At 37.8% G+C, this 25,553-nt stretch overlaps 1 protein-coding gene across 1 annotated transcript in view; it reads left to right on the forward strand.

Annotated features, from left to right (window-relative positions):
* CNTNAP2 (contactin associated protein 2) overlaps positions 1-25,553 on the forward strand; it is a 1,161,641-nt gene that overhangs the window by 485,671 nt on the left and 650,417 nt on the right. The window contains exon 4 of the mRNA XM_074575643.1: positions 11,382-11,529. Within this exon, the coding sequence (XP_074431744.1) occupies positions 11,382-11,529 (148 nt within the window). The remainder of the gene's footprint in view (positions 1-11,381; positions 11,530-25,553) is intronic.

Raw genomic sequence — 25,553 nt, forward strand, 5'->3', positions numbered from 1 at the left:
GAGGCCCTCAGCCCTGCCCAGTGAGAGCCTCAAAAGACTGCAACGAACCCTTGCTAAACTCACCTCCTTGGTCAGGGACGCATGCGTCCTGGCTGCCAAAACCAAATAAATAAATCGGATAAAATTGCCCATGCTGTATGAGGGAAAAAAAAAAATGACTTGCACACAACTAGTGATCAATTGATTCTAAATGTTCAGTCCCCTAAGATTTATAACACAGCTTGAAATTAAATTTAGGAAGTTTCTGTTGCAAGCAAGTTAGGCCATTAAATCACTTTACTATTTATTTTATGAATTGTAAGTAGAAAGTAGACAGGTGACCACAATCTCCCTCTTTCAATTATTCCTTCTCTCTTTCAGTTCTTGTTTTCAAAATAGATTCCTTGTGCTGACTATTAAACAAAGTTTTTGATATATGGAAGTCCTCCTATTTCAGATGCTAACAGCTATTTGAGGGCATTTTACCTAAAAGGTGGCTATACAGTCACTTTCAGAATAGTACTTGATGTAAACCTGAACAAAAAAAATATAGTGAAATTAGAGGCATATTATCTCTGTCAAAGGAAAAAATGTAACTCCTGAAAGAATACAGTTTGAAAAGAGGAAATGGGACGAAATCAGATTATTTACTTTAGAACAAAAATAGAACCTTCAGTAGTTTCCTTTGTCGAGACATTTAACGGTTTACTAAATTCCCAGGGTTTCCAGTCGGAGATTGCTTTTTACTCTAAACTTCTGGCATGGATATCAGGCACTTTCTGCATGAAGGCTGAGTTGCCTTTTCACGTTGTCAGAATATACTTAAGCAGAGGCACAAGTATGCTGAGGTGACTTGTAGCAATTCCCATATTTCTGTGCACATTCCTTTATAAAATATTCTTGTGGCTTTTTGGTGTCATTTCAAAAGGCCAAGTGGTTAAAACTGTCTTTATTTCCCCAGAAAGGTGAACAGCTTTTAGATACAAGTTGAAGGACAGGATGGCATGTTTGAAGATTGTCACATATTGTAATTCTGCCTTCGAGGATTTATTAGTAATATTGCCTTGATCAGCTTGAAAAGATTATTCTAGAGTCCTACTCCAGTATTCTTCCTGAGATAGGAATTTTGTGTTTGTTTGCAATTTTTCTTATGGTTTTGGAGTCCTTTTAGACTTCTGCTGAGTTTTAGACAGAATCCACATTGATGTTTCCTGTATTTATAGTTGGGTTAGATTTGGTCTTGGGCCACAGAGCAAAAAGTTCTAAAACTGTGATCCTCCCTTAAGAAGATCTTGACTTAAGGTCATGATTTCCAGAGTACGGGCTCTGCCTAGGGCAAATAGGAGAAAAGGAAAATGCTTAGAGATTTTCCGCATCCTACTTATTGTTGATAACTGCATCACCTGTTGGAATTGTTGATTTTAGTGCATGCAGAGTGTTTTAAATAAGTTATTTTTATTTTATTCCCTCTTGACATGTTCAGAAAGTACTACAGCTACAGACAGAAACTGAGACCATTTATTGCTGTTTGATGGTCATAGCAATAATTTTCCTTTCCCCCCCCGTTTTTTTCTAGGCATTGTCTGCTCAATCTTGACTTAATATTATATAATTGTTTTGTTCCTTTCATAAACATGACAACTTGGAAGCATATAAAAACAAAACAAAACAAAAGACACAAAATTATATTAGATGCATACTTTTCAAGTTTCTGTAATTTTTAATGCATTTTGAATGTATTAATATGCTTTAAGGACAGGTGAAGACATGCTTAAAGAAAGTTTATTATTTTGTTGTTACCCAGTACTTCCCATTATGACAAAGTCCACTTGAGTTATAGGGAGCTACAAACGCTATTTGCAATTTACTGTAATTCCAGCATTCAACAGATACTGAAAGTATACTGGAAAAAAACCCAAACTATTTAGTTTTTCTCTTCAAAGTTTGTACATTGTTATCTCAATATACAATATTAACTTCAAACTTGACGCAATTAGTACACAATTTTCGTACTTTATTACCTATTGTTTTCTTCACTTTGATTTACAGTTGTATTTCTGTAACAAACTATTTCAGTTATGGCATGTGTTTTGTTCAGGGCTGTTTCTCACGCACTGATAGTTTAGGCAGAATTGTAATGGTCTGAAAAGTAGTTTTTGGACATTTCTGTGATTAAGGAAAGAATATAAAAGGAGCAAGTATGGTAATTTTGATTTATAGTTACAAATTGACATCGCAAACAAAGGTTTTCTATCAAGGGCAGAAAATGTTGTTTATATTAATGTATAACCGATTAAGAGCTCAAAAGCTTTCTTTATTTAGTTGCTATGTCCCTACTGAATATAGATGTTTCTAAACAGTACTTAAAAATAGGTATTGGTGTTATACTTTTTCCCGTAGGGAGTTTCAGAGTCTTATAATCCGATGCACTAAGTGCAGGGCACGTGGAATGACATTGCTGAGTTTGTACCTGCCTCTGAGAAGCGCAGTTGCTAGTAACAGCCTCAACTTCTCGGGTGGCAAAGTTACATGTAAGTAACCCAGTGGCGTAATGGAGGCGTGTAGAAGAGATACAAGAAACTTTGAGACAAGACTGGTGTAAAAGGAATAAATATTGTTCTGAACATTACTTAAAAGCTATTTTAAAAGCATCAAAGCGTGTGAGAGTTGCCAAGTACATCGGTACTAGAGAGGAAAAGAAACCAAGCACCACACTGGGTTCCTCTGTGCTTGCCCTTCTTCTCAAGGTGAGAGAGCTCCCGTAACTGTTGAGCTCTTTCGCCCAGCAGCCAGTGATCAGACAGCTGTTGCTGCTATTATTTCAGTAATGACGGCGGTTGTGTTTAGTTAGTTTGGAAACACATTCTTCCTGTCCCTCTTTCATTCTGCAGAAGATGTAGCAAAAGTAATTTTTGACTATCAATGAATAAAACCTCTCAACTCCCTGGGAGAAAAGCAGTTTTTATTCCATCCGTATAACCATTTCACATTGTTTTTTGTATTCTTTTTCTTTTAATGTGAATCAGTCAGTAGGCAACTTTTGGAACTAAGTTGTTGATTATATTCTCCATTTTGTAGAATACATTTATATTACACCCAGGAAAATTTATGTTTTACTGTGTAGCCAGTGAAGAATGGCAAGCTTTTAATTTAGTTCCTATCTCCCACTTTGCTTCACTGACCACAAAAGGCTCAGATTTCTAATTTAGGCACCCAAGTGAATACTTGACTAAGTGCTTAATAAGTATTATTTTATTTTTACAACCCCATAAAATAAATGAATTTTTACTCCCTATTTTATGTGTGGAACTGAGACAGTGAAAGATTAAGTCAAAACTACCTAATCATTTTGCATGCCTAGGAATCTATACTAAGTGCCACTGAAAAGTTTTTTGCAGCTTATTTGTCTAGCTTCGCATGAGGAGCTGTCAAAAAGAGAATCCAACTCCTGTGTTGTAGGGCACACCCTCTATGTTACCTTCATGGAAGACAGTCCGTTCCCACCTAGCCGTCCACAGGCTTGGACACTACACATGTTTCACTTTCTCATGCAAATTAAGGAACTATCTTAAAGATGTCAGTCTTATTCGTTATGAAACCCCAAGTTATCCCTGGAGTGGGTCTACCCTGTGACCTGAAATGTCTAAGAGTTAAAATCTGTTTAGTTTAGTTAAGACTAAGAACAAGTTAACGACTACTACCCAATGTGTTAAGAAATTTTTACTAATGATGCAATCAGTTGATTTTGACAACAAAGATGTAACATTGTTCAGGGGTTGGAAAGTTGTATTTTCAACAAATTCAATCTAGGCATAAATCAAGGTCATCTGTTTTTGTTGTTGAATGTAGATACGGTTAAAAATGGGAAAAACCCACCCCAAAACCTCAAGTTACTGCAACCTTAGTTATTCAGGGTATCACGATGGATAATCACAGTTATCTCCTTGGGTATTGTATGAATCTACGGGGAATGAATAGCATGTAATTATGGAAATAAATGAATATCATAATGTTATTCAGGAATTCATGAAGACTACAGGAAACATTACCTCTGACCTTTCAGTGTTGACTTTACTTAGTATTTTTGGTGTATGTTTTAGGTTTTAAAAAAATCTAAATTTTCACCATTTTCTGTCATCCTGAACAAAACCTACATGGTTCAGCACAGGGGTTGAAATCTCTTGCTCTTTGTGCAGACCTTATCTGCTAAATTTGTGAATATCTGTAGTAGAAGTTTTTCATGTTATGTTTGGTGTCCACACCAAAAGGGAATCAGATACATGCAGGTGAGCTGTTTGGCACATCTCTGGAATATTATGTTCAATTTCAGGATGTTGAGAAGCATGACTCTGTTGGTGCCTTTTCTGTGATGCCATATTTGATGTCCCATAAAGTAAAAACAGTATCCATATGCTTTTGTCCTCATGTTCTTGAGTCTAAAGGTTAGGGAAATAGGGGGATTAAGTGGATTTGTGGGGAAAACAAAAAAACCCTCTGTCTTTACACATGTGCACTCTCAGATGTCCTACCTCAAATATTCACGTAATATAAAGTTAACAAAGAATTGCTGTTCTGTCTTGGAAAGTAGTCAGTTTCCCTAAAAAAAAAAAAAAGGAACAGATAACTTGGTAATATTTCTATGCATAAAAGGGTATGAACAATTAGTATGTAGAAGTATGAGAAAAGCAATTCATTCTTGGGTTTGGGGTGTATGAGCAGGGTGGAGAGGTAGTTCTTTCTTTGATTTGGATTTAATGTTAGGATTTTGAGCTTCATTACTCAAAGTAAATTAAACGGGTAATATCCTACAATAGCGCCAGAGGAGAAAAGAGCGTTTCGCTTGCATCCAGTTAATATTAATCATGTTCTGGAAAGAGTGGCCATGCTGGTGTGTGTTTTTTGGGGTTTGGTTGGTTTGTTTGTGTGTGGGATTTTTGTTTGTTGTTGTTTTTTAAAGAAAAAATGACAAACATCAATACACCAAGTTAAAACTCAGTGACAGATTTGAATATGAAACTCATATTTGTAATTTTTATTTTGAGTATCTGAAATTATATCCAAGATACCATATATTGCTTTATGATTCCTCCCAATTCTCTGTCTTCAAGCTTTAGGTACATTTTCGAGGAATCAGTGTACAAAACTGAAACCTGTAGGAGTCATCCGTGAACAGAAGATGAAATTATCCCTTATATAATAAAAAACTAAATGTTCCTGTAGATGAGATGAAGTTCTTTTGAAGTATAGCAATGGTTAAGCAGGCTATAAAATGTTAGCATATTTTGTTATAAAAATCAATAATGTTATGTTGCTGAATCATTTAGCTTTGCTTGGAGCTGTGAAGGAGTAAAAGGCAACAAATACAGCTTTTGGCATTATTCTTTGAATGTAGTGACAATTATACATCTAATTATGATGCATACATGGTTAGAATATGTTTTTAGCATACAAAGACAAAATTTTAACCTGAAAGTAAAACCCCTAGGAATCAGTAGACAATTTAAGGGACGAATGTGATCAAAATTATGGGTCTTTTTAAAAAACGCTAGGAAATATTTTGAGAATAGAAAAGATGTGTATTCAGTTATATTAAAAGCCTGTTACTAGATGTTCCTTACTTTGAGTCTGTGAGTAGTTTTTCAGAAATTGGTGGTGCTACACTCTTAACATAGGTAACTTGCTTGTTAGAGATGTATGACAAAGGGAAGGATGTGGGTAACTGTACTGAAATTGGGAAATTACTGATTTACTGATAGTACAATCAAGTTCATATGAGCACAGAGTACCATCAGCAGCATTATAATGTTTACTTTATCCACATGTTGTTAATCTTGAGCTCTTAGGAACTCTGGTCATTTTCTAACGGTGAGTCTCAAAGATGAGTTTCAGCACCTGTTGAAGGTATCATTTGAGAGTTCTGTCATTTGGGATAAAGGAAATACCTGCTATAACTTTTAATTGCTTTCAGATACTGTTTTTGTATTTAGATGCATTACTGTGTGAGATGATTATGAAGGATGCTACAGAAATGGTGTTTTGCCATGAACATGTTTGTTTTATTTTGGTTTGTTTTTAAGGAAAGACTAGAGTGTGCAAGCTGTGGTGTCACTGATTGTGCTGTTCAATAGAGAGAATGAAGAAATAGTTGTTCGAGCAAAAGACTACCACTTCGTATTACCTATTTGTACTCCACACAGCACTAGGACACGAAACTAGAGGAACATGTCAAAACTGAGCTAAAATTGACCAAGCCTGAATTTGTTGCTTTCTGGCCCATTCAGGTTTTTTCTGTTTATTTGCTATTTTTCTTTCCTTCTGCAACCAGTTTCCTTACCAGCTGGTTTTTGTTTTTTTTTTTTTCCCCCCTCCTTGAAGGTCTTTTTCTCTCATAACATTTTCTTTTACCCGATCCTTTTATTCTTGCTGTTTCAGTTTACATCATACATTTGGGCTGGATTTTCATAGGTATCCAGCAGAGAAATACTTCATCAGCAAAAAGGTGCTTAGAGCTTGACTCAATTTTCTCATGAAGTTAAGGGGTTTTGTTTTTTAGGAAAATGTTCATGTGGTAAAACATGAACACTTTTTAGAAATGTCTTCGTTTCTCTGAAGTCTACTATGGATTTCAGTCAGCTTGTGCAGAACCAGTACATGCTGTGAGTTTTCCAGGGCCCTTGGATTTGAGCTGCCCTGCTACACTGAACACAGTTCCACAGCACTGCTGGCTGGGAGCTCCCGGCGCCCAGCCTGCCCTGTGCCTCTCCTCCATGGTGCGGAGTCTTGAGAACTCAAGTGAAGAACAAAGTTTTCCAGATTTTCTTTGCCGTGCCGGCAGAGGCCTGACAGCTGTAACCAAAGCTATCAACTTGTCAAGTTTGTATTCCTTCTAGATTTTTGGAAAATTACTTGTTCTGGAATTTCGGGGGTTTTCTATAAAATAAAAAATTTAAGGTTTAGCCAGCTCCATGCTTAACTTTCACTGGAGTCCTTAAAGAAAACCCACTTATGTTTCCCACAGACATCTTCTATCTGTCTGTGGATGTTTCCATATTTTATAATACCACACTTTTCTTAATGTGGCTTTTACGTGCAAGTCCTGTTTCTGATTATGAGAGCCATTTATAGAGCTATAATTCCATGGAACATAGACTCCATAGTGTTTTCAATATTGCTGTATCAAAATAAAGCTAGAGGCCTAGACTTTTTTTCATAAATGCAGACCCATAAATTATTCCCTCCTTTGCTTAAAATGCCGATAGCAAAATACAACTGTCGAGAAGTATAATTAAAGTAATGAAAAAAATTACTAGTAATTAAAGTTATGAAAAAAATAATAGTTCTTCCTTTTTTAACTGGAAAAGAAATGTCATCCTACTCTTCCATGCATTGCCCTATTTTTACATCAAGAGCATACACTGAAGTGATTTTAATACTTGTCTCTGAATAAATCATTAATTTGAATGGAGACTTCTTTACATGAATTAAGTCAGGTTGAGAATGAGTTGTCCCCTTAAGCAAGTTAGGTTCTCTGGTATATGTGTGATGATTTTTTTGGGTGAAATGTAGTTTATTTCTCTGCTTCACTAAGAGTTGAAAGATGCAAATGTCTTTTTCTTCATTTGGTTGAGTATCTGACCAACATTCATTCTTTTCCTCTTTGGTTAAAATATGAAAACTTCCACTTTTGTTCACTTAATAACATTTCTTTTCATTCAGTCTTGAGCCTTCTTACTTCAGAGATAAATTTTTAATGCTGAGAATTTCTTTTTAATCCTTTATTGTAAAAGGTGATCAAAGCATTTTCCCCAAATGGGGTTTTGTAATGTACTTGCTGTATCCATAAAGTCGAGTACTGAATGGTATTGCAAAACTGTCCTTTTACAGGAAACTAAACCCCCTTTTGTCAGTTTTACTTAATACTATTAAGCTGTATATTATTTTACTACTGTGCTTTACTACAATACTACTGTAAATTTATAACTTAACTCTAACATTTATAATTAATGATTAGAATATCATTGTTCTGTAAATATAGGAAACAAAGTTGACCCTGAGTCTTAACTTCCCCTAACTTTTCTTCCAAATTTCACAAAAAATTACTTTCATTTCTCTCAGGTTATTTGTTTATGCAAACAAAATGATACTGAATGTCTCTTCAGTGTCTCTTCGTACAGTACCGTGGCTGAAGCATATTGATAAAGCCAAAATGAATTTCAAAGATTGTATAGGGGGTTTTTTGCTGCTGCTTCTGATGAAGAAACCTCCTGTGGCAAAAGCTTCTTTTTTCAAAAACTTATTTAGCTGGCCCCATTAAAATATATTATCTCTCCTATAAACCTGCCCTAGTATTTTTGAAAAATACTTGGAGCTGAACATATTTTACTCTTAAGGAAGCCAGTTGCAAAACTCTTAGTGAGTGCTTTTGAAAAATCTGCTCAACATATGTTCAAAAGCAGTGTTTAGAAAAGATTTGGGGGCATATTTTCTTACCTTTCTTCATTCATATTACTTTGCTGTCCCGTGGAGCATTGACTTTGAGAAGAGTGGTTGTTACTCCCAACACTCTCAATCTTTTCATTGCAATGTAAGCTGAAACATAAAGCAGTTTACAGAAATCGGTATCCAATACAAAAAGAGAAATGACTCATAGAACAGCGATTTTGGAGTTGGACTGGTGAGACCTGTTTTACAGATGGGTCATTTTGGTCATTTTCCCAGTTTGGATTAAAGAAAAACCGTGTTACCCATGAAAAGCAGACATCTGGCAATAATACTTAAATCATTTCATGAGATTAATAGTTCTGAAAAACTTGTTTAATTTATACAGGTATTTCCACCTTTTTCTGAAAAATAGTTTTGTAAGGTAGTTTCTTATGGTTCATTTCTATATTTATTTAATTTTTTTAGCCAGAAATTCACTCCTTGTTAGAGATGTGGGTCTAAATTCATTTCTATATTTATTTAATTTTTTTTTAGCCAGAGATTCACTCCCTATTAGAGATGTGGGTCTAAATTATACTTTTAAATCTTATTAAACTGTTTGTTAACCTTAGCAAACATGTGGCTTTGAAAATTATATAAACTCAATTTTTAATGTGAACCTGCCTTTCTGAGTCCACATATAGTTCTCAGTCAGAAAAGGAGATTTTACACCAATAGTACATAATTCACAAGCTCCTGTAAATTGATTTTTTAGCCTTGCCGTGATGGATTTTGGCCTGATGTTTGCTATCCATGGAGCGTGTATTACTGTACCACATTTATCTAATTGAAGGCTGTATTTAAAAGGTATTGTTGTGCTGGAGACTAAATGGAATGCATTTTAATAATCAGGGAAACTAATGACAGACTGCCCTATTCTCTGTTGACTGTGTTTCTGCATTCAGCAGGTGTTACTGGATCGTATACGAACAGAAACCCTCAAAATATCAAACACCTGTTTTTAGCCCTAAGTCTTTCTGATAAAGGACTGGTAAAGCACAAGTCAGTGCACAAAGTTTGGAGAGCTACAGAAAATCATTCTGATTTTGAGAATCCATTTTCATCATTTAATCAAACTATATAGAAAATATCATGCCCTCCTGTATTCAGCTTTCTTTGCCCCTAATACTTCTAGCAAATGAAACAAACGAACAACCTCCATTACAAAACAACCAGCAAAAACCTACCATTAAGAGAGGCTTTTTTAAGATTATGCCAGGCATCACAAAATGAAGACATGGCCAAACAGGAATTCCTCTTGAAATATGGAGCGTTACCTTGTATGCTCGCTAAAATATATATTTTTAAAGGATCAAATTCTTTATCGCCTCCATGAAGTGCTGTGAACAGGACTAAGAAAACAGGCAGCTGTTCAATAGGATGTTTTGTCTTCATTCAGTGCATGCTTTCCTTTGTTGTTTATTGTCTTCTATTCAGTTCAGAAGACAGAACTGTTAATTTCCTTATAAACATTTACCACTCAGATACGTGTGTGCTTCATAGACGTTAACTAATGTATCTTCCAAGCCCAGCTATGAAGTGAAGAATGCCATCATCGTCATTTAGCACATTAATAGCTGCAGTACAAAAAAATCAAGGTGACTATAACCATTAATATATGTCATAATGTTTGGAGTCCACCAAGGAAGGGGTCCTGTGGATCTTTCTTACATTTACCACCACCTAGATGCACTGTGCACTGTAGAAACTAATTATTCATCTAAGATATTCTTTTGCAATAGGTAGCATCCGGGCATATAATTAAGTATTGCTATATCTGTATGCAAAAGGACGACTTAAATTTTGGCTCTTTCAAGTTTTTGATGACTATATTTTGCAGTAGTACTACTAACAGCTCATTTGTTTCTTTGCTTTTCATTCCACTATGGGTCTTTATTATAGGAATTTATATGATTTATTCAGACGACAACTGTGTAGATACTACTACTGATTATTTTTTTCTCTGTAGCAGAAGTACTTTTTTATGAGGATGCCCCAAAATCTCTTATTTTCATAGGCTTTCTAGTAATGGGTCATCTTTTCTCTGTTTATTTATGACTATTCTGTTCACTGTTAGAAGACACTTATTTTTATTGAAAATTACATATGAAGACGTGTGAAAATTCCTCTGAAAATGTTGAGAATGACTGAATGATAGTCATTAACATCTGCCATCAGTGAATGAATGGATTGTCCATAAAACGACAAGCCAAAAAAACCCCACCCTCTGTTATGTTAGCTAATATGTATGTTTGCTTTTAAGCTTGATGCTATGAAATATTTTACCAATAGGCACAAAACTGCAAACCAAGGGCTAAATATTTAATTCATTGATTTTCAAAACTCTCTTGAGAGCTCTTGTGTCCTTTCCTGACTTCCAGAATTTTATTAATCGAAAATAGGCTCTACTGTGGGTGACAGCTATGGATAGGAAAGAAACTGGACACTCACTTTCCAGCAGGTAATCCATCAAAAGATGGATTTTTAAATTCTTAGAAATTTGCTAAATTGAAGGGGCCCCTGTCTGTTGTAGAATGACTGGTGTGTGTAATCTTACCAATAGAGGATGGGAATCTTCTTCCACTCTGGGTGGACACTTTTATTCACATGTTAATAACTGAGTAACAGATTACTGATGAAAAATGGATTACTTTCTTACCTACCAGCAACTGTTCCATGATTTCAACATATCTGTTGTGGGCAAAGAGATCTCAGTGCTACTGCGTTGGTATTCTTGTGAAACTTTGTAAATCAGCTATTCATTCGGTCACTATCACAGAAACATTTAAACCAAACTCCACTGTAACCTAGACACTCAGAGGACTTCACTACCTAATGTTTTCCTTCAGAACAGAACCTTTATGGCATGTGAGGTAGATGTTATACAATAATTTTATTTTTTTTCTTCTTCTTTCCCTTAGGCATTTCCTGGAAATACAAACTCTGATAGTGTGGTCCGGCATGATTTACAACATCCAGTTATTGCTCGCTATGTACGGATAGTTCCTTTGGACTGGAATGGAGAAGGCCAAATTGGATTAAGAATTGAAGTCTACGGCTGCTCCTATTGTAAGTTTTTCCATGATCACATTCTCTTTTTCTGCCCCCCCCCCCCCCCCCCCTAAATAAAAATCGTGTTTGGATCTCAGCTTAAATCTGAATCTCAAGTACTTTTTTCTTGGAGAGATTAAGATGTTCCAGGATTACTAGTTGTATTGCCGAGGGCTTCATGAAACATTTATTGTAACCCTAAATCTGAGTTTCTATTTTGTTCCTCTCTGGAAGATGCAACATTGGAATTCACGATAGTGCTTTGAAGTTGCCCCTTTTGATCTTCATGGTTTCTTCTGCAGATGACTTTGACTATTATATAAGCTTGAATGGGAAAGTTGAGGAAAAGATAGTATTCAGGCAAATATCACGTTGGGTCTTGAGGGGAACAACTGGGAAACAGGACATTATTCATTGCCTGGTGCTAGAGATAAAATTAAAACAAATAAATAAGAATTCTATCAGAGTAGCTCAGATTGTCTAAATATGTGACATGTTTTTCAGAGGTTTTTCCTTTAGTATTTGAATATGACTTTAGAATTTCTTTTGAAATCCAGATGAGCAATGGTACAAATGCTTTTGAATTTAAGAGCAGAACTGATTATGTTTTAGGAAGAGCAAAGGCAGTTTCCGAATGCCTGTCCTTGAATTCAATCCAGCCAGCACTTGAAGAAAGTCTACAAACCTGCAGAAAATTAAGTGTCTGGTGTCCTATTTCTAAGTACCTATTTTTTATACAGTGTCCTGGCTTTGTTGGTATTGTAGCTGGAAGGAGCTATTTGAGATTTGTCTTTTAGTAACCAGGTGTTAGAATAAGGTAAGGAGCACACATCTGGAAGTCTCATCCATTGACTTCACTGGGTGACTTAAGGCATACAGGAGCCCTTTGCCATCCTAATTAGCAAGAAAGAAAAACACCTGGTGATGTCAGGTGTTTTTTTGATTTGGATAGATAATCAAAAGGCTGTATGCTTTCATTTAGCACCAAAAAGAAACATGAATAATAGAGTTTTGGTATTATTTTTCTTATTTCCATGCAATGAATTGAAGCTTTATTTTAAAAATGTATATTAAACACAGATAATTTCCCAGCAGCTGCAGTAACTTCGTTGAGAAATCAAATCAAACTCACTGTACTGTTGGTGCTGCTGTGCTGAGAGCAGGCATGGTTGTTAGATACGTTTGTAAAAAGACAGCAGTGTACCTGTTATCTGAGGAACGGTGGGTTATTCTAAAGTTGATTCTTACTCTAAGAGATATTGACCTTCTGAAGTCTTAGGTACCACTGTGATTATTCGGCACATGGCTCTTCATAAACAAGTGTTTACCATTATACTGCTAAAATGTTTTATGTGCTGTTTTAAGTATACTAAACACCAAACACTAATTTTCTAGCATGATAAGTACTTAAAGCATACCTCCTTACTTGTACATGAAATGCAAATTCAGGTGTTTGATAGAAGAAACCAACATCTAGTTTACTGTGAACTATGACTCTTTTTAACAGAAAAAATGGAGCAGAATCAAAACAATAAACCCCATGATGTTTGCTGCAATATTTACAGGTAGAAGTAGTATTTTTTTTTATGAAATGGATAGACAAAATACTTGTAGGTACATGACAGAATGCTTTTAGAGGCTTAAAGTAAATGTGAGAAAAAGTCAAACAAAATGATTTCAGTTATTTGATGAAACGTTGCTTGCTTGATAGACTTTTGGAGGAGAATAAAAAGCATCTGCGAAGGAAACAATCTATGGAACTATGAAAATACTGATAAAATGTGACTTTACAGAAGAACTGAGGTGGCCAAACATAACTTTTTAATGCTACTGAGAGAGTATTGCTGGTGTGTTTGTATTAGAAGGGATTTCAAAAATTTTTGGGTTTTTTTAATATAAGATTAATAATATCTTACATTTTTATGTGTATAGGGAATTTTTTTTCAAAGATCCTCCCAAAATGCAGTGTGCTTTTTACAATGCAGGAATTGGGCTGTCCCCAAAATGCAATCAGTAGGTAGCAGCAGAGCAGTTGAGAAGAAAAACTAGAAATTCACTGTGTTAAGAGAGAGGAAAGCAGCCCTTTGGTATGACTACTGGAGCAAGAGAGTAATGGGTACAAATTCCCAACATGTCTTCTTTTGAACTACTTATTCAAAAGTCGAGTCATTAATTGCCATATTTTCTGGTTCCTATTTTGTTTGCATATGCGTATAAGACACATTTTAATTTTTTGTACTAGAGGTGAAATCCATGTTCTTTCTTGCCCAGCAAATTAAAGTTAAAAAAGCGGTGTGGTTTCCAGAGAGGGATTAAAGCTCACATCCGTTCCCTGGAGACGTTCATAGCATTACCAAATCTTCTTTACATTTTGTTTTGTTTTAAGTTTGAAAACTGGGCTGTCTTTGAAATTGTACCTTTGTATTTTGTGTAGATGAGATCTGTGGGGTTGTCTTCTAACAGAAGAGCTCATGGAAGTCACCAAAAAAGAATTAGGGCCTCACTCTACAGCAAGATTCAGAATGAACTTTCCATTTTTATCTGTGAATAAATGGTGACATCGAATTTAGAAAAGCTTTTCATTCTCCATACGGCAAAACTGACTATGTCTTATTAAAATAAATTATTAAAATTGGGTAAATAACTTGCTTAATGGCTTTGTTAATGGAGGAGTTGCATGAGCAAAACAAGCTTGGAAAACAACAAACAGACTGTTACATAACATAAACAATATTTTTTAGTCAATGGGAGTTTTATATTTTGTTTCAAAATGATCTATTTCATACACTGTAAAGGGGAATAGGGTCTTTCCACTTGCAGTGACATCATTTGTCAAAAAGCAAGTCACACAGAAGAAAGCAATATAACCAAAGGCAAATATCCACTGAATCAGTTAAGTCAAAACTGATCGCAGATTTTTTTGCTCATGCTTTTTTGGAGACAGAGAGCAAAGGCACGTAAGATACATCTTCCATCATGTCCATGTTTATGAATTTTTGAGACAGGCAACAAATACATGGCATCTGGAGGCGATGACATCTACGATATAGTACATTTTACTACTGATTCGTGAAGATCATAATAAGCTCCTGCAGGATCATTGTCATATGAATAGTTCCCTTAATCTCCATCCTGTGGCAGGTGAATGCTTACAAAAATGGCAGTAGGCTCACTAATGCATAGTCTTTGGCTACGCTTTTCAAGATAACTCTACGAGGCCTTCTGGGTGCTGAAATCTTATGAGTGGAAAGTACTCCCTGATACCTTTGTTCATAGAGTTTTTTTGATACGGCTGTGTTGATTTTCTGCATCTAAACTGTATGTCTGAATCTTTTCGATGCGGTTGTGCATCTGGTGGTAACAATTTTCAAATTCCAGATGGTTCACTTCTGAAGTGTAGGATATACTTGAAAAAAATCACTTGGAGACGGCAGAAAGTCATGCAAATACTCAATATACTCTAGAGAAATAGGTAGCAGGAATAATGATAAAGCTTCATGAATGGCTGCAAACTGAGCTTTTTCCACACATTGACCATTTCTGTTTGCTAACACTTAGGAAGCAGTGGGACTGAACAAATGTCACCTGAGCTGTGTTTGCCGATCTGTTCATTTCGGCTATTAGCTACACTACTTGTATTGTGCTATGCCAAATGTTATGGTTTCAGTTTCCTGGTAGGTGACTGTTTTTTTTCTAGGGAGGGAGGGAAAAGAAGGAAAAATAGTAACCAGAGTTACTATTACTGCTTAGGGTTTTATGAAGTAATGAATGTTTGTGTGGAGAACATTTAGTCTCCAGATAGTAAAGTGAACAAAACCTTGGTCATCTAAACATGTTTCAAGAACAAAAATAAGGTTTGGAGATGCTGTTAAGTGATGACCGAAGTGAATGTTTGCGAGAACTGATTAGGAAGTACTGAAGTGCTAAAAACTATGGGCTGAACAGATCTGCTGGGTAATCGTTGGTGTAGTTAATCCCGTCTGCCTGCAGTGACTTTGACTTAAGCCATTGTTTCCTTTGGTGGTTAATTCCACATTCAGGTATGCTCATTGTTAGGAAATTTTCTGTGATACTTATTTGAAATCTGCTTTGCTTGGTTTCATGCTATTGGTGCTAAATAACTATCCATCTCTTATTCACTGTCTCGCATGGTTGTTGTTCATACTTAATGAGAGACCTCCATCCTGTCCAGAATCATCTATTGCATCCAAACATCAAAGGGACTATTTAAGGCAGATGAGAAAGCCGCTGTGACTACCCTTTTGTGGAATCTGATCAAATTTCACTTGGCCAGATTCAATTGTATACCCTGGACATTTTGTTTCACCAACATGGCCTTTAAAAAACAAACAAAAAAAATCATGAGCCAAAGTCCCTTGAAGTGCCATGACTGCTATTGGAACACCCTGGGCTGAATAAAATACGGCTCTATATGTGTATAAATGTTTGCATACATATTTCTGCTATTACGCTTTTGATACCTGTGTGAATATTCACCTAAATGGTGAAGATACTAATGTATTCTGCAGAAACGATTCCCTGCCTCTTCTTATGATATTTTATTACTTATAATAAACGTGGCACTAAGTTGTCTGGTCAGACTTTTCTGATCATCTAAGTGGTGGAACTGCATAAAAATATTAACTGTCAGAAAGGAAGAACCATTTTGAAGTGTATATTTTTGTGAAAACGTTATCATATTTCTAGCAATTTTATTAAATTGCTGTAAGAGTGCTTTGAATATACAGGGATTTTAGAGTGGGGGGGAAAACCACAGAACTGAAACAATCGTTTAACAGAGGTCCCTGTCTACTGGGTAGCTTTGCTTGTGACAGTGGATGGGACAGTTAGGAGTTCAGCTAAACATCCAACCATTTTTCCCCTTTTAAATTTCAGTATTTTTATATTGGATAGTTCTGTACCTATTTAGGTCTCTGTGTCTGATTTTTAGCCATCACCTTCACAGCTCAGCAGCTACAAACAGAGCTTGATATTCTTTTTCTGACATTAAAAGTGCATGGCTGAATATTTACATCTAAACTATGGAGAGTGAAGGAAATGAACTGTTGAACTTTTTCTGTGCAAACTTTAAAAGGTCCATTTGAATACATGCTCTATTTGTAAGCTTGCTTCTTTATTAGCATTCTTTGTGGCTTTTTGACATACAGGAGATTTTTTTTTTTCCTTAAGAGTCATGAAATATGATGAATACTTTTTGTCCTCCATATATTCTCATGACATGGTAGCCTTTAAACAGTAGAGTTTTGCAATTTAAGACCAAAAATGCTGTCTGTCTTTCTCGGTAAGGATTGTTTTCCTCCATCCCCTCTCCAGAAAGAGCTGGTTGTGCTTGTTCCTACATAGGTGTTCATATATTTTGGCAGAAAATAAGTGACAACAGGCTTTATTACCTTTGGTTGTTAGCAGTAACAAGCAGGGATCTATTTTGGTAGTAGGTGCTACTTTGAATTCAAAATATCTATTATTTCCTGCATTTTAAAAGCAAAAAAAAAAAATAGCATTTGTGTAGTGTGTTAAAAAAAATTCTAAAATCAGAAGATACAGGTTGAAAGAGAAAAAAATATTTCCAAATACCGTATTGGTTAATTTTAACTCTTCTATTCCAAATGGAATGTTTCAGGAAGATTTGACATAAAATTAGTTTGTGGTAAAAAAAAAGTCTTAAGAACATATCTTTATGTTTTATTCTTTACCTTTTTGTTATTCAGATGCAATCGGAATTTTTTTCTCTCAACTTTTTGAAACTGGCAGCAAACTAAGTCATCCATTATTTTTCCACTTCTAGCTGTAATGATGTTACTGGTATAGTCTCAAGGATCACGGCTTTGAGAAATGCAACAACCATGTATATTCTTTACAGGTTCATTTGTTAGCTGGCAATGCATGTATAAACAGTCAGAGAAAAAGAAGTATATTTTATATGAATACATGCCCCACCAGCTTGTTCAATTGTATTCTCAGGCAGTTTTCAATTACACTTGAATGTTTTTTTAATCATTCAGCATTTCCTTTAGAAGGATGTATGTAGCTGGTTCATTTGAAAAAGTTCCTTTATGACTTATTTTCTGTGGAATGCAGAAAAACTTGTCTCTGCTAAATAAACAGAATGTATGGCCATATATGATAAAATATTGAAGATTTTGATTAAGGTTTATTAAGTCAGATCTGGCTCTTCTCTTGTGGAAAAGAGCAGACTAAAATTTTCAAATAGGTTTTTCAGTAATTGTCCACACGCCCTGCAGAAAGAGTCTCCCATACAGTGGTCTATAATCAGTTAATAGGAGGATGAAGATTTAAAAAATATCCTTAGGATCCATAAATATCTGAAAAAGTAGAAAACCGAAGTAAAGTTAGTGTATGCTTTTTCACAAAGTATGGATGTTAGCATTCAGGTAAATACAGGCAAAAGCTTCACTCTAATCACAATAGTTTTGCCTTTGATGTTTTTTTGCCTGAGTGGACACTCGTGGTGGTTTTGCCTAGCATTATTTTCTTGCATTCCAGGAAGAGGTGATTGATCCATTTGTCTGTGATGATTTATTCACTAGAGGAATTAGACTTTTTTTTTTTTCTTATGAAACAAAAAACTTTGGCAGATTTCAAACTATTGGTTTTGGTTCTGTACCATTGATTTGGAGCCTGAAAAGCCTCACTTGTTATTTATTTCCTGCATGCCTGGAATAAATCATATTTCAAGGATGCAGTTACTTCCAGGCTCAGTTCAATTTATTCTGCTCTTTCCCTAAAGCCTAGGTGAAGATGATGCTTTTTATATTTTTATTTTAAGCAAAATGGCAAGTGGAATCTTGCTATGAGTAAACTTTTGTTTCCTCTCTGCCAAATATAATGTTAGTGTTCTGTGATATGAAACTGCATGTATTAAAGGGTCAGCATTGCTGACAGGAAATAACCAAATTTAACTCTTCATAATAATGCTTTTATAAGGTAAAAATAAGCCTTGAGAGTTATATGTAGTATATCCCTATACTGAGTTGAGTTTATACACAAGTCCTGTTTTAAAGCTGAAGGCCCATCTTTATAAGAATAGGTCTGGAGAATTAGGTCACTGTGATGCCAACTTTTCCCCAAATCCTCTAGAACAGGGAAAATGTTCAGGTCTTTCCATCCCTTCAAGAGAGGAAAATAGTTCGGTTGGAAGGTACCTGCAACAACCATCTACTCCGACTGCCTGACCACTTCAGGGCTGACCAAAAGGTAAAGCGTGGTTTTAAAGGGCACCGTCCAATTGCCTCTTAAACTCTGGCAGGCATGGGGCATGGCGGCCTATTGGCATCGTCTATCCCAGCCTGCAGCTCTGGTTACACTTTGGCTTTCCTCCAGGCTGCGGCTGCAGAAATCATCCCCCCTTAAACCTCCCGGGTTTGTGTCCAGCCAGATCAAGTCCCTGGTTCTCCTCACCGTGTGGTCTCATGGGCATTAGCTCTGGCACAGAGAGGGGATGGCTAATAGGGGTGGTCTGCGGACTGCAAGGCTGGTTTCTGCCATGGCGTGAGAGAAGAGTAACAGCACTGGGTTTGTCCTGGGGAGCTGAGTGGCAGAGGAGGCATCAGGGATGCCCAACAGCTGTGCCCAGTTCATGGCCACCAAGGGCAGGGACAGCCCCCTGGGCCTCCTGGGCACAGGGACTGCCTGGGGCCAGCACCCCAAAGGCCCTCCTCCGAAGGATGCTGGGTGGAGGGACAGCAGGTGGGGCTGCACAGGGAGGCCCCGTCACCCCCATGTCACAATGCCACCACCCGGCAACACAGCAGTCACAATGTCCCAGGGCAGGATAAAAGGGAGCACTCTCCTGTGCCCACTGCCAGAGATGGCCTGGGGGCAGCCCAAAGACATCTGAGAGGACGTCCTTGAGGATCCCATGGAATTACTTGGAGGGGGCTGAGGGAAGAAGACCAGAGGCTGGACAAGGCTGCTTGACATTCTCCACTGCAAGGCCAGATCCCGGAGGAGCCACCTTCAAAGCTCATCTGAGGGACAGAAATCCTTTTCAGCTGGATAGCAGTGGCGAGTACAAGGGACCGCCTTCTTGAGGAGCACTGCAGAGCTCGCTGTCCTCATCCCCCATGGAACCATGGGCAGTAGCTGTAAGAAATGGGATGCAGAGATGTTGCAAGGGCTCCCAGGGCTTTGGAGCACCCATTGGTGTCCTGCCAGGCACAGGAAGGATTCTTGCCCCCAAGGTCAATCAGGCCGGGGGAATGTGGACACTCTCAGAAGCCCCTGAGATGGCTCCAGGTGGAGGGAGAACAGGGCTTGGGCATCTCCTGGGAGGCGTGACCAGCCTGTGGGACGAGGAGGCAGGTCTTGCTCACATGCTCAGGGAATAGCCGATCGCCAGCGCTGGGGTCAGGAAGGAATTTTCCCCCGGGGCACATTGGCACTGCTCCCCGGGGGTTTTTTGCCTTCCTCTGCAGCATTGAGCATGGCCACTTGTCAGGCCCCTCTGCTCCATATTGGCCAGGTTACTGCCTGCTGCTCATGCACCACGAAGATGGCCTCTCGTGCCCTGCCGCTGGGGGGAGGAAGGCTTTTTTTCCCCCAGGGTGGGCTAGCAAATGTCCCCGGGGGTTTTTTTGCCTTCCTCTGCAGCACTGAGCAGCGCCCCTTGCCAGGGCTCCTTTGGGCCCTTTTGGCCAGGAGCCTGCTGCTCCTGCTCCACGAAGGTGGCCCTCGTGCCCCGCATCCGGGGGGAGGAAGCTTTCTACACTCCCAGGGGGCCCCCAGGGTGCCCCCGGGAGCTGCTTCTTGTCCTCTGTCGCATTGAGCACAGCCCCTTGGTGAGGGCTCCTCGGGGCCCTTTCGGCTTGGTTCTTGCCTGCTGCTCTTGCACCTCCAAGGCACCACTCGTGCCCTGGCTCTCTCAGGCTCTCTTGACCATTGCAAGCCTGGAGCAGGAGCGAGTTCTGCTCTTCCCTTGGCTCCATTTCCCCAGGGGCTCTTGCTTGTGCAAAACAGCCTCTGCTTGGAAGGGCTCTAGGCTTGATGCACCACCAGGAGCTGACACTTTCCAGCTCTTCCTGCATGCAGTACAAGTGCAGGGCAGGCACTAGAGCGCTTTTCATGCATCACTGGCCAAGAAGCACAGCAGCGGAGCAAGTTTTGGAAGGCAAAAAGTGTGCTTGTCATTGATATGTGTCGTACTTTGGAAAACGCTCCACGGTACCACACACCTCTTCTTCTTCTTCTTTTGTGTGTGATTACTACTGATCCTCATTCTTCAAGTTCTCACTCTTCAGGAAACAGGGAGTGCTTGGCCTGTATTCCTGCTGCTTCTTTACATGGCTCTGTGGTTTTCCTTTGCCAGGCTGCAAGGGATGTTTTTTAAGCTAAACTGAAGAATGCATCAGCCTACTTAGTGTCCTTGACATGGTTTTGGACCTGGAAAACCCCTGGCATTTCAGGCAAACAACAGTCTCATCATTATTAAACTCATGGTGAGATAAGGGAAGGGAAGGGAGGAGAGGAGAAGAATAGTTATGCCATGTTATGCCCAGAGTTATGCATGACAAGCTATGCCTAGGTCCGAGAGGTCCATCCAGGAGAGCTGCATTATTAATTATGGTGTATATACCATATAGAGATATATAATTATGGTTTCCTAGTTGGTTTTGGGAAAGTTGAAGTCTCCCATAAGGACAGGGGCTACCAATACAGAGATTTCTCCTAATTGCCTACAGAATTGCTCATCAATGCTATCATCCTGGCTCGGCAATTGATAGGAGACACCCACTATGACATCTGCTTTGTTTTCCGTCCCTTAATCCTCACCCAGAGGATTACAGCCACATCATCACTAACTGTAAGGGCTGTACAGGCAAACCTCTCCCTTAGATACACTGCAACTCCTTCACCTTGCCTGCTCTGCCTGTGCCTCCTGAAAAGTCTGTAGCCCTCCATTCGTGCATTCCTGCATTCCAGCCCTCCCATTGTGGGACTCATTCCACCAAGTCTCACTAATACCAATGACATCATAGTTCTGGGAACTAACCAATGCTTCCAGTTCATCCTGTTTGTTTCTCATATAGCACATGTTGCTGTACAAGCCTTTCAGATGTGCTTCTAAACCCTTAGTGCTCCTTGGAGCAATGTAAACGTTCCCATTAGCATTCCCACCCTCAGACAATGCCATGCCAACCCCTGGCTTAACTTCAGCTTTCCTGACAGCAGCGCCATCCCAAGAGGGCACACTTACCTTTCTCTCCAGCCTCTCCTGAAGGTGCAACTAACTGGAGAATGAGACAATGGTACCTGCAGTGTCCCACTGGCGTTTATCCAGTCCAACGGTTCTTGTAACTGCTAAAGGTCCCTAGGGAAATAGGCATTCGGACGATCTTCGGGGTCTGTTTCATGTAGCAGTGAATTATACTAAAAGAGAACAAATTTTCGGCTTCCCTAAGCAACGCCTAGGTTCAATGGCTTAAGTTATAATGGTGTCAGACATCACGTAAGCTTTCTGAGGTTGGATTCTTTGCTGCTGTTCTTTTAGTCTAAGCATTTCTAAGGCTGTCACAAGAAGTTATTAATTAAAAAAATGGCAGGAAAAGTGTCCCGCACAAAGTGTATGGTAAAATGTTATCTCTATTCAGATGCAGCTCTTTTTATTAAAAGATTTGTCAAAATCTTTTAATCTCCATGATGCTGCAGCACTTCTCATATTGTTCTGAGACGCACAGCAAAACAATGGAATACTGAATATTTTTCTCTTGAATATAGTTCAAATTGTTATTTTACTGTAATTACTTTCGAGTATGGCTTCATGGATTGCTCATTGAATAGAGAAGATGCGCACAGATCACTTAATAAGTGCCTCTTTGTACTTGGTAAAAATTCAGGTGAAGGTAAATCCTCTGAACAGCAATAGTTTTGATTTTTCAGTAATGCCATTATATGTCAGAGATGATTACAAGTTGTATGGTATCCTGTCTTTCTTACAGTGCATGTGACAATAGTAAAATGTATACAGAAATGGGGAAAAAATTGATCTGCATTTTAAAGATTAAGAATTTAGAATTTGTGTATCCTTTAGAAATTCACAGTGAAACTGGGTAAATACTGGATGAAAACTTTTCCTAAATATGTTCATATGTTTACACGTATCAATTACATTTGCAACTCTCTTTTAACAGTTGGCAAATGTTCTGTCAAATAACATCACTGACAAGGTATATGCTGAAATGACAATCGTAAGCAAAGACTGAAAATTCATGTTCAAATTTGGAGGTAGTCTTTGAGTGTGTTTTCACTGCAAATTGAATTCTGAGATCTATATTCATTAAGAAGAACGTAAAGTTATGGCATATGGCCCATAAATATATACATATACACCTATATCATGCCCTTAGTTTAGCTGTTTCTAAATAAACAACCAAGTCATTCCTATACTATCTAGAAATTTACAAAACCAACCTCTTTACAAATGTGCTTAGTAATTTTATGATTTAAAATTTTATCTTTAAATAATAAAGAAATCTGAAGAAATTTTTAAAAGCATCTAAGTAATTTGAAATAGGAGAAAAAGAAGTAAATTTTTGTACTTAATTCTGTATATTCGTCAGATTTTATCCACTAGGATTTTATAGTTTCATATTGATAATGGTTAAAAAATAATTAATAACTTTATATGGGATGGGATCCCACAAATCCTCAGTAGAAACTTTCCTGCATGGTAATGTTTCTCTCTTTTCCAGACCGGCAAGGTAATTGGAGTTTAATTCTTTCAATACAGACATATTCTTTATCGCGTTTTTTCTCATAGACCATATTTAATTGTCCTTTTGGTTTTAAATAATTTGAAGAACTTGAGAAATTTGGTTTCTAAAACCACAGCTATAAAAACATCCTTAGATGGAAAATAATTTCCTTACCTAAAAAAAATAATTAATTGTTTACTAACAGCTGGAATTGATGTACTAAGCCTGTATGCAGGCTTGGTGATGCTGCTCGTGTGGTGATTTGCTTTGTTTAGCAGCAAATTAATTCCTCTTGTTAAGCTTACTAACATCAGTAGGAAATATCTTTTGTTTTCTATGAACTTTGGATTAGAACTTTAAAAAAAAAAAATTAGATCCGGGTTATTTTGTTAAGTGGTGATGAAACATTACAGAGACACAAACATTGAATAAACATGTATCGGTCAGAGAAGGATTTTTTGCTCGTTTTCTTTAAGGTGGGGGAATGTTTTTGTAGTTGTTTGTGGTAGAGGATGTTGGCAATAGTGTGATCTGAGAAAAACCTGTTGAGCTGCAGCACATACTAAAAGGGAAACAGGTAGTGGGAATTTACAGTCATGAATTCAGCTGAATTCTCTTGCGTTGCTGGTGAGTCATGGCTTCTGTTCATTGAGCTTATTGATGTCTTACAGTAAATGGTTGTTAAACTGAGGCAATGGTTTTAATAAACATCTTCAGTACCGCCCTTTTATTGACTGCTGTACTAGGAGAGTCAAAAGGAACTTAGGAAACTCTGTCTTTAGGATGTTTATCATTGCAACCTTTCTCGTGCTGACCAATTCCTCTCTTCCCTCCATTGTCAGTTGGTTTTTACAAAAGTCTCTGTTGTGACTGCTTTCTCACTGCTTTAACTGTGTGTAGTTTCCTGATTCCGGTCCTTCCTTGTCTGATTTTTCATATGTACAGTGTGAAAAACAAAGGGAACATTCAGGATTGTTCTCTGAATTTTGAATGACAGCAGAAATGCACAATCCCTTTTATGGGCTTAGATAATGAATGTGTGGCAACTTGGGAGTAAGAATGAATTGTCTGGCAGTTCTCACCTGTGGAAAAATGATTTCAGTTGAGCTATTCACGTAGTCAGCTGTTTTGCTGGGAGCTGGGAATACCCAGCACCCCTCAGTACTTGTTCTTTCTAAAATATGGATATGTGATCGTAGAGGCATCTGAATTTGAGGTAATTTTCGGAAATGTCAGGTTCAGGATATATGCTAAATTTCAGACTCGGTCTTGCAGGCACATCTTTTGCCCCACTCCAAACTCAACAAAGGACTTACGTACATTTAGGACTATGGTTACTTATTGCAGCTTCAGAGGGGTATGGTTGTAATCGTTGGTTGTAATGTAACTCATCACAAGTATGAATTGTATACAGTACTGGTACACAAGCAAACCAGCAGAATAATTGCCCCAGCACTGAGTGTGTGTTTGTAAACCTAAGCTAGGTGGTAGTAAAAACCACCCAATGTGTAAACTGGAAGAAGACAGTACCATACCTTACACTCCGCTGAAGGTTCCCACTAATTTGGTGTAAATTTTGGAGGTGGCAGAGGGGAAAGAAGCAGCCTGTTGGAAGTCTTTCCTTTGCAAACTTTTAATGAGACCTGATGGCTTCACACCACAGGCTTTCAGTTAGCTGACTATTAAATGCTTACACCATTTTTATGCAGTAAGTCTTTGTATTTTCTACTGTTGAAGGGACTTGCAGATGACATCAAGCAGACTACCTTTTCTACAAGCAAAAATATACTAGAGGGCTAGTTTATTCACAACAGAGTAACAGAATACAGCACTGCAAGTGATGAGATGTGAGACTTCAAATTTAACACATCCCTGAGTTATTTGGCAATCTCACCAAAAACCTTTAATTTTGCATTATTCCGCCTAAATTCTGACCTTAAGTTTGACAGCTATGTCTTAGGACAACTGCAGACACAGTGAATGAAATATTTCTTTATAGCACTGTATTTTCTACAGATAAAGCAAGGGGATTTGAACAATTGATCTTCTGTCGTAATACAGACATTAAATACTCGTTGTGAATAAACCTAACTCTTCCTTTTATTACATCCTGCTGTAGAGAGAAACTTTATCAAACTAGGGCAAGCACATACCCCAAGGCTATTTCACCCAGGAGAGATCTTAACTATCTTTTCCATGTACTTTAAGTTTTATTTATGTTAGTAGATGGATAAAATGAGGAGTATTCTTGTATTTGGGTGTAGAAATTTCTATGTTTCCAATAGAATCCCTAGTTTGAGCTGAAGGGAA

Source organism: Larus michahellis, chromosome 2, assembly GCF_964199755.1.
Source record: "Larus michahellis chromosome 2, bLarMic1.1, whole genome shotgun sequence".
Taxonomy (NCBI): domain Eukaryota; kingdom Metazoa; phylum Chordata; class Aves; order Charadriiformes; family Laridae; genus Larus; species Larus michahellis.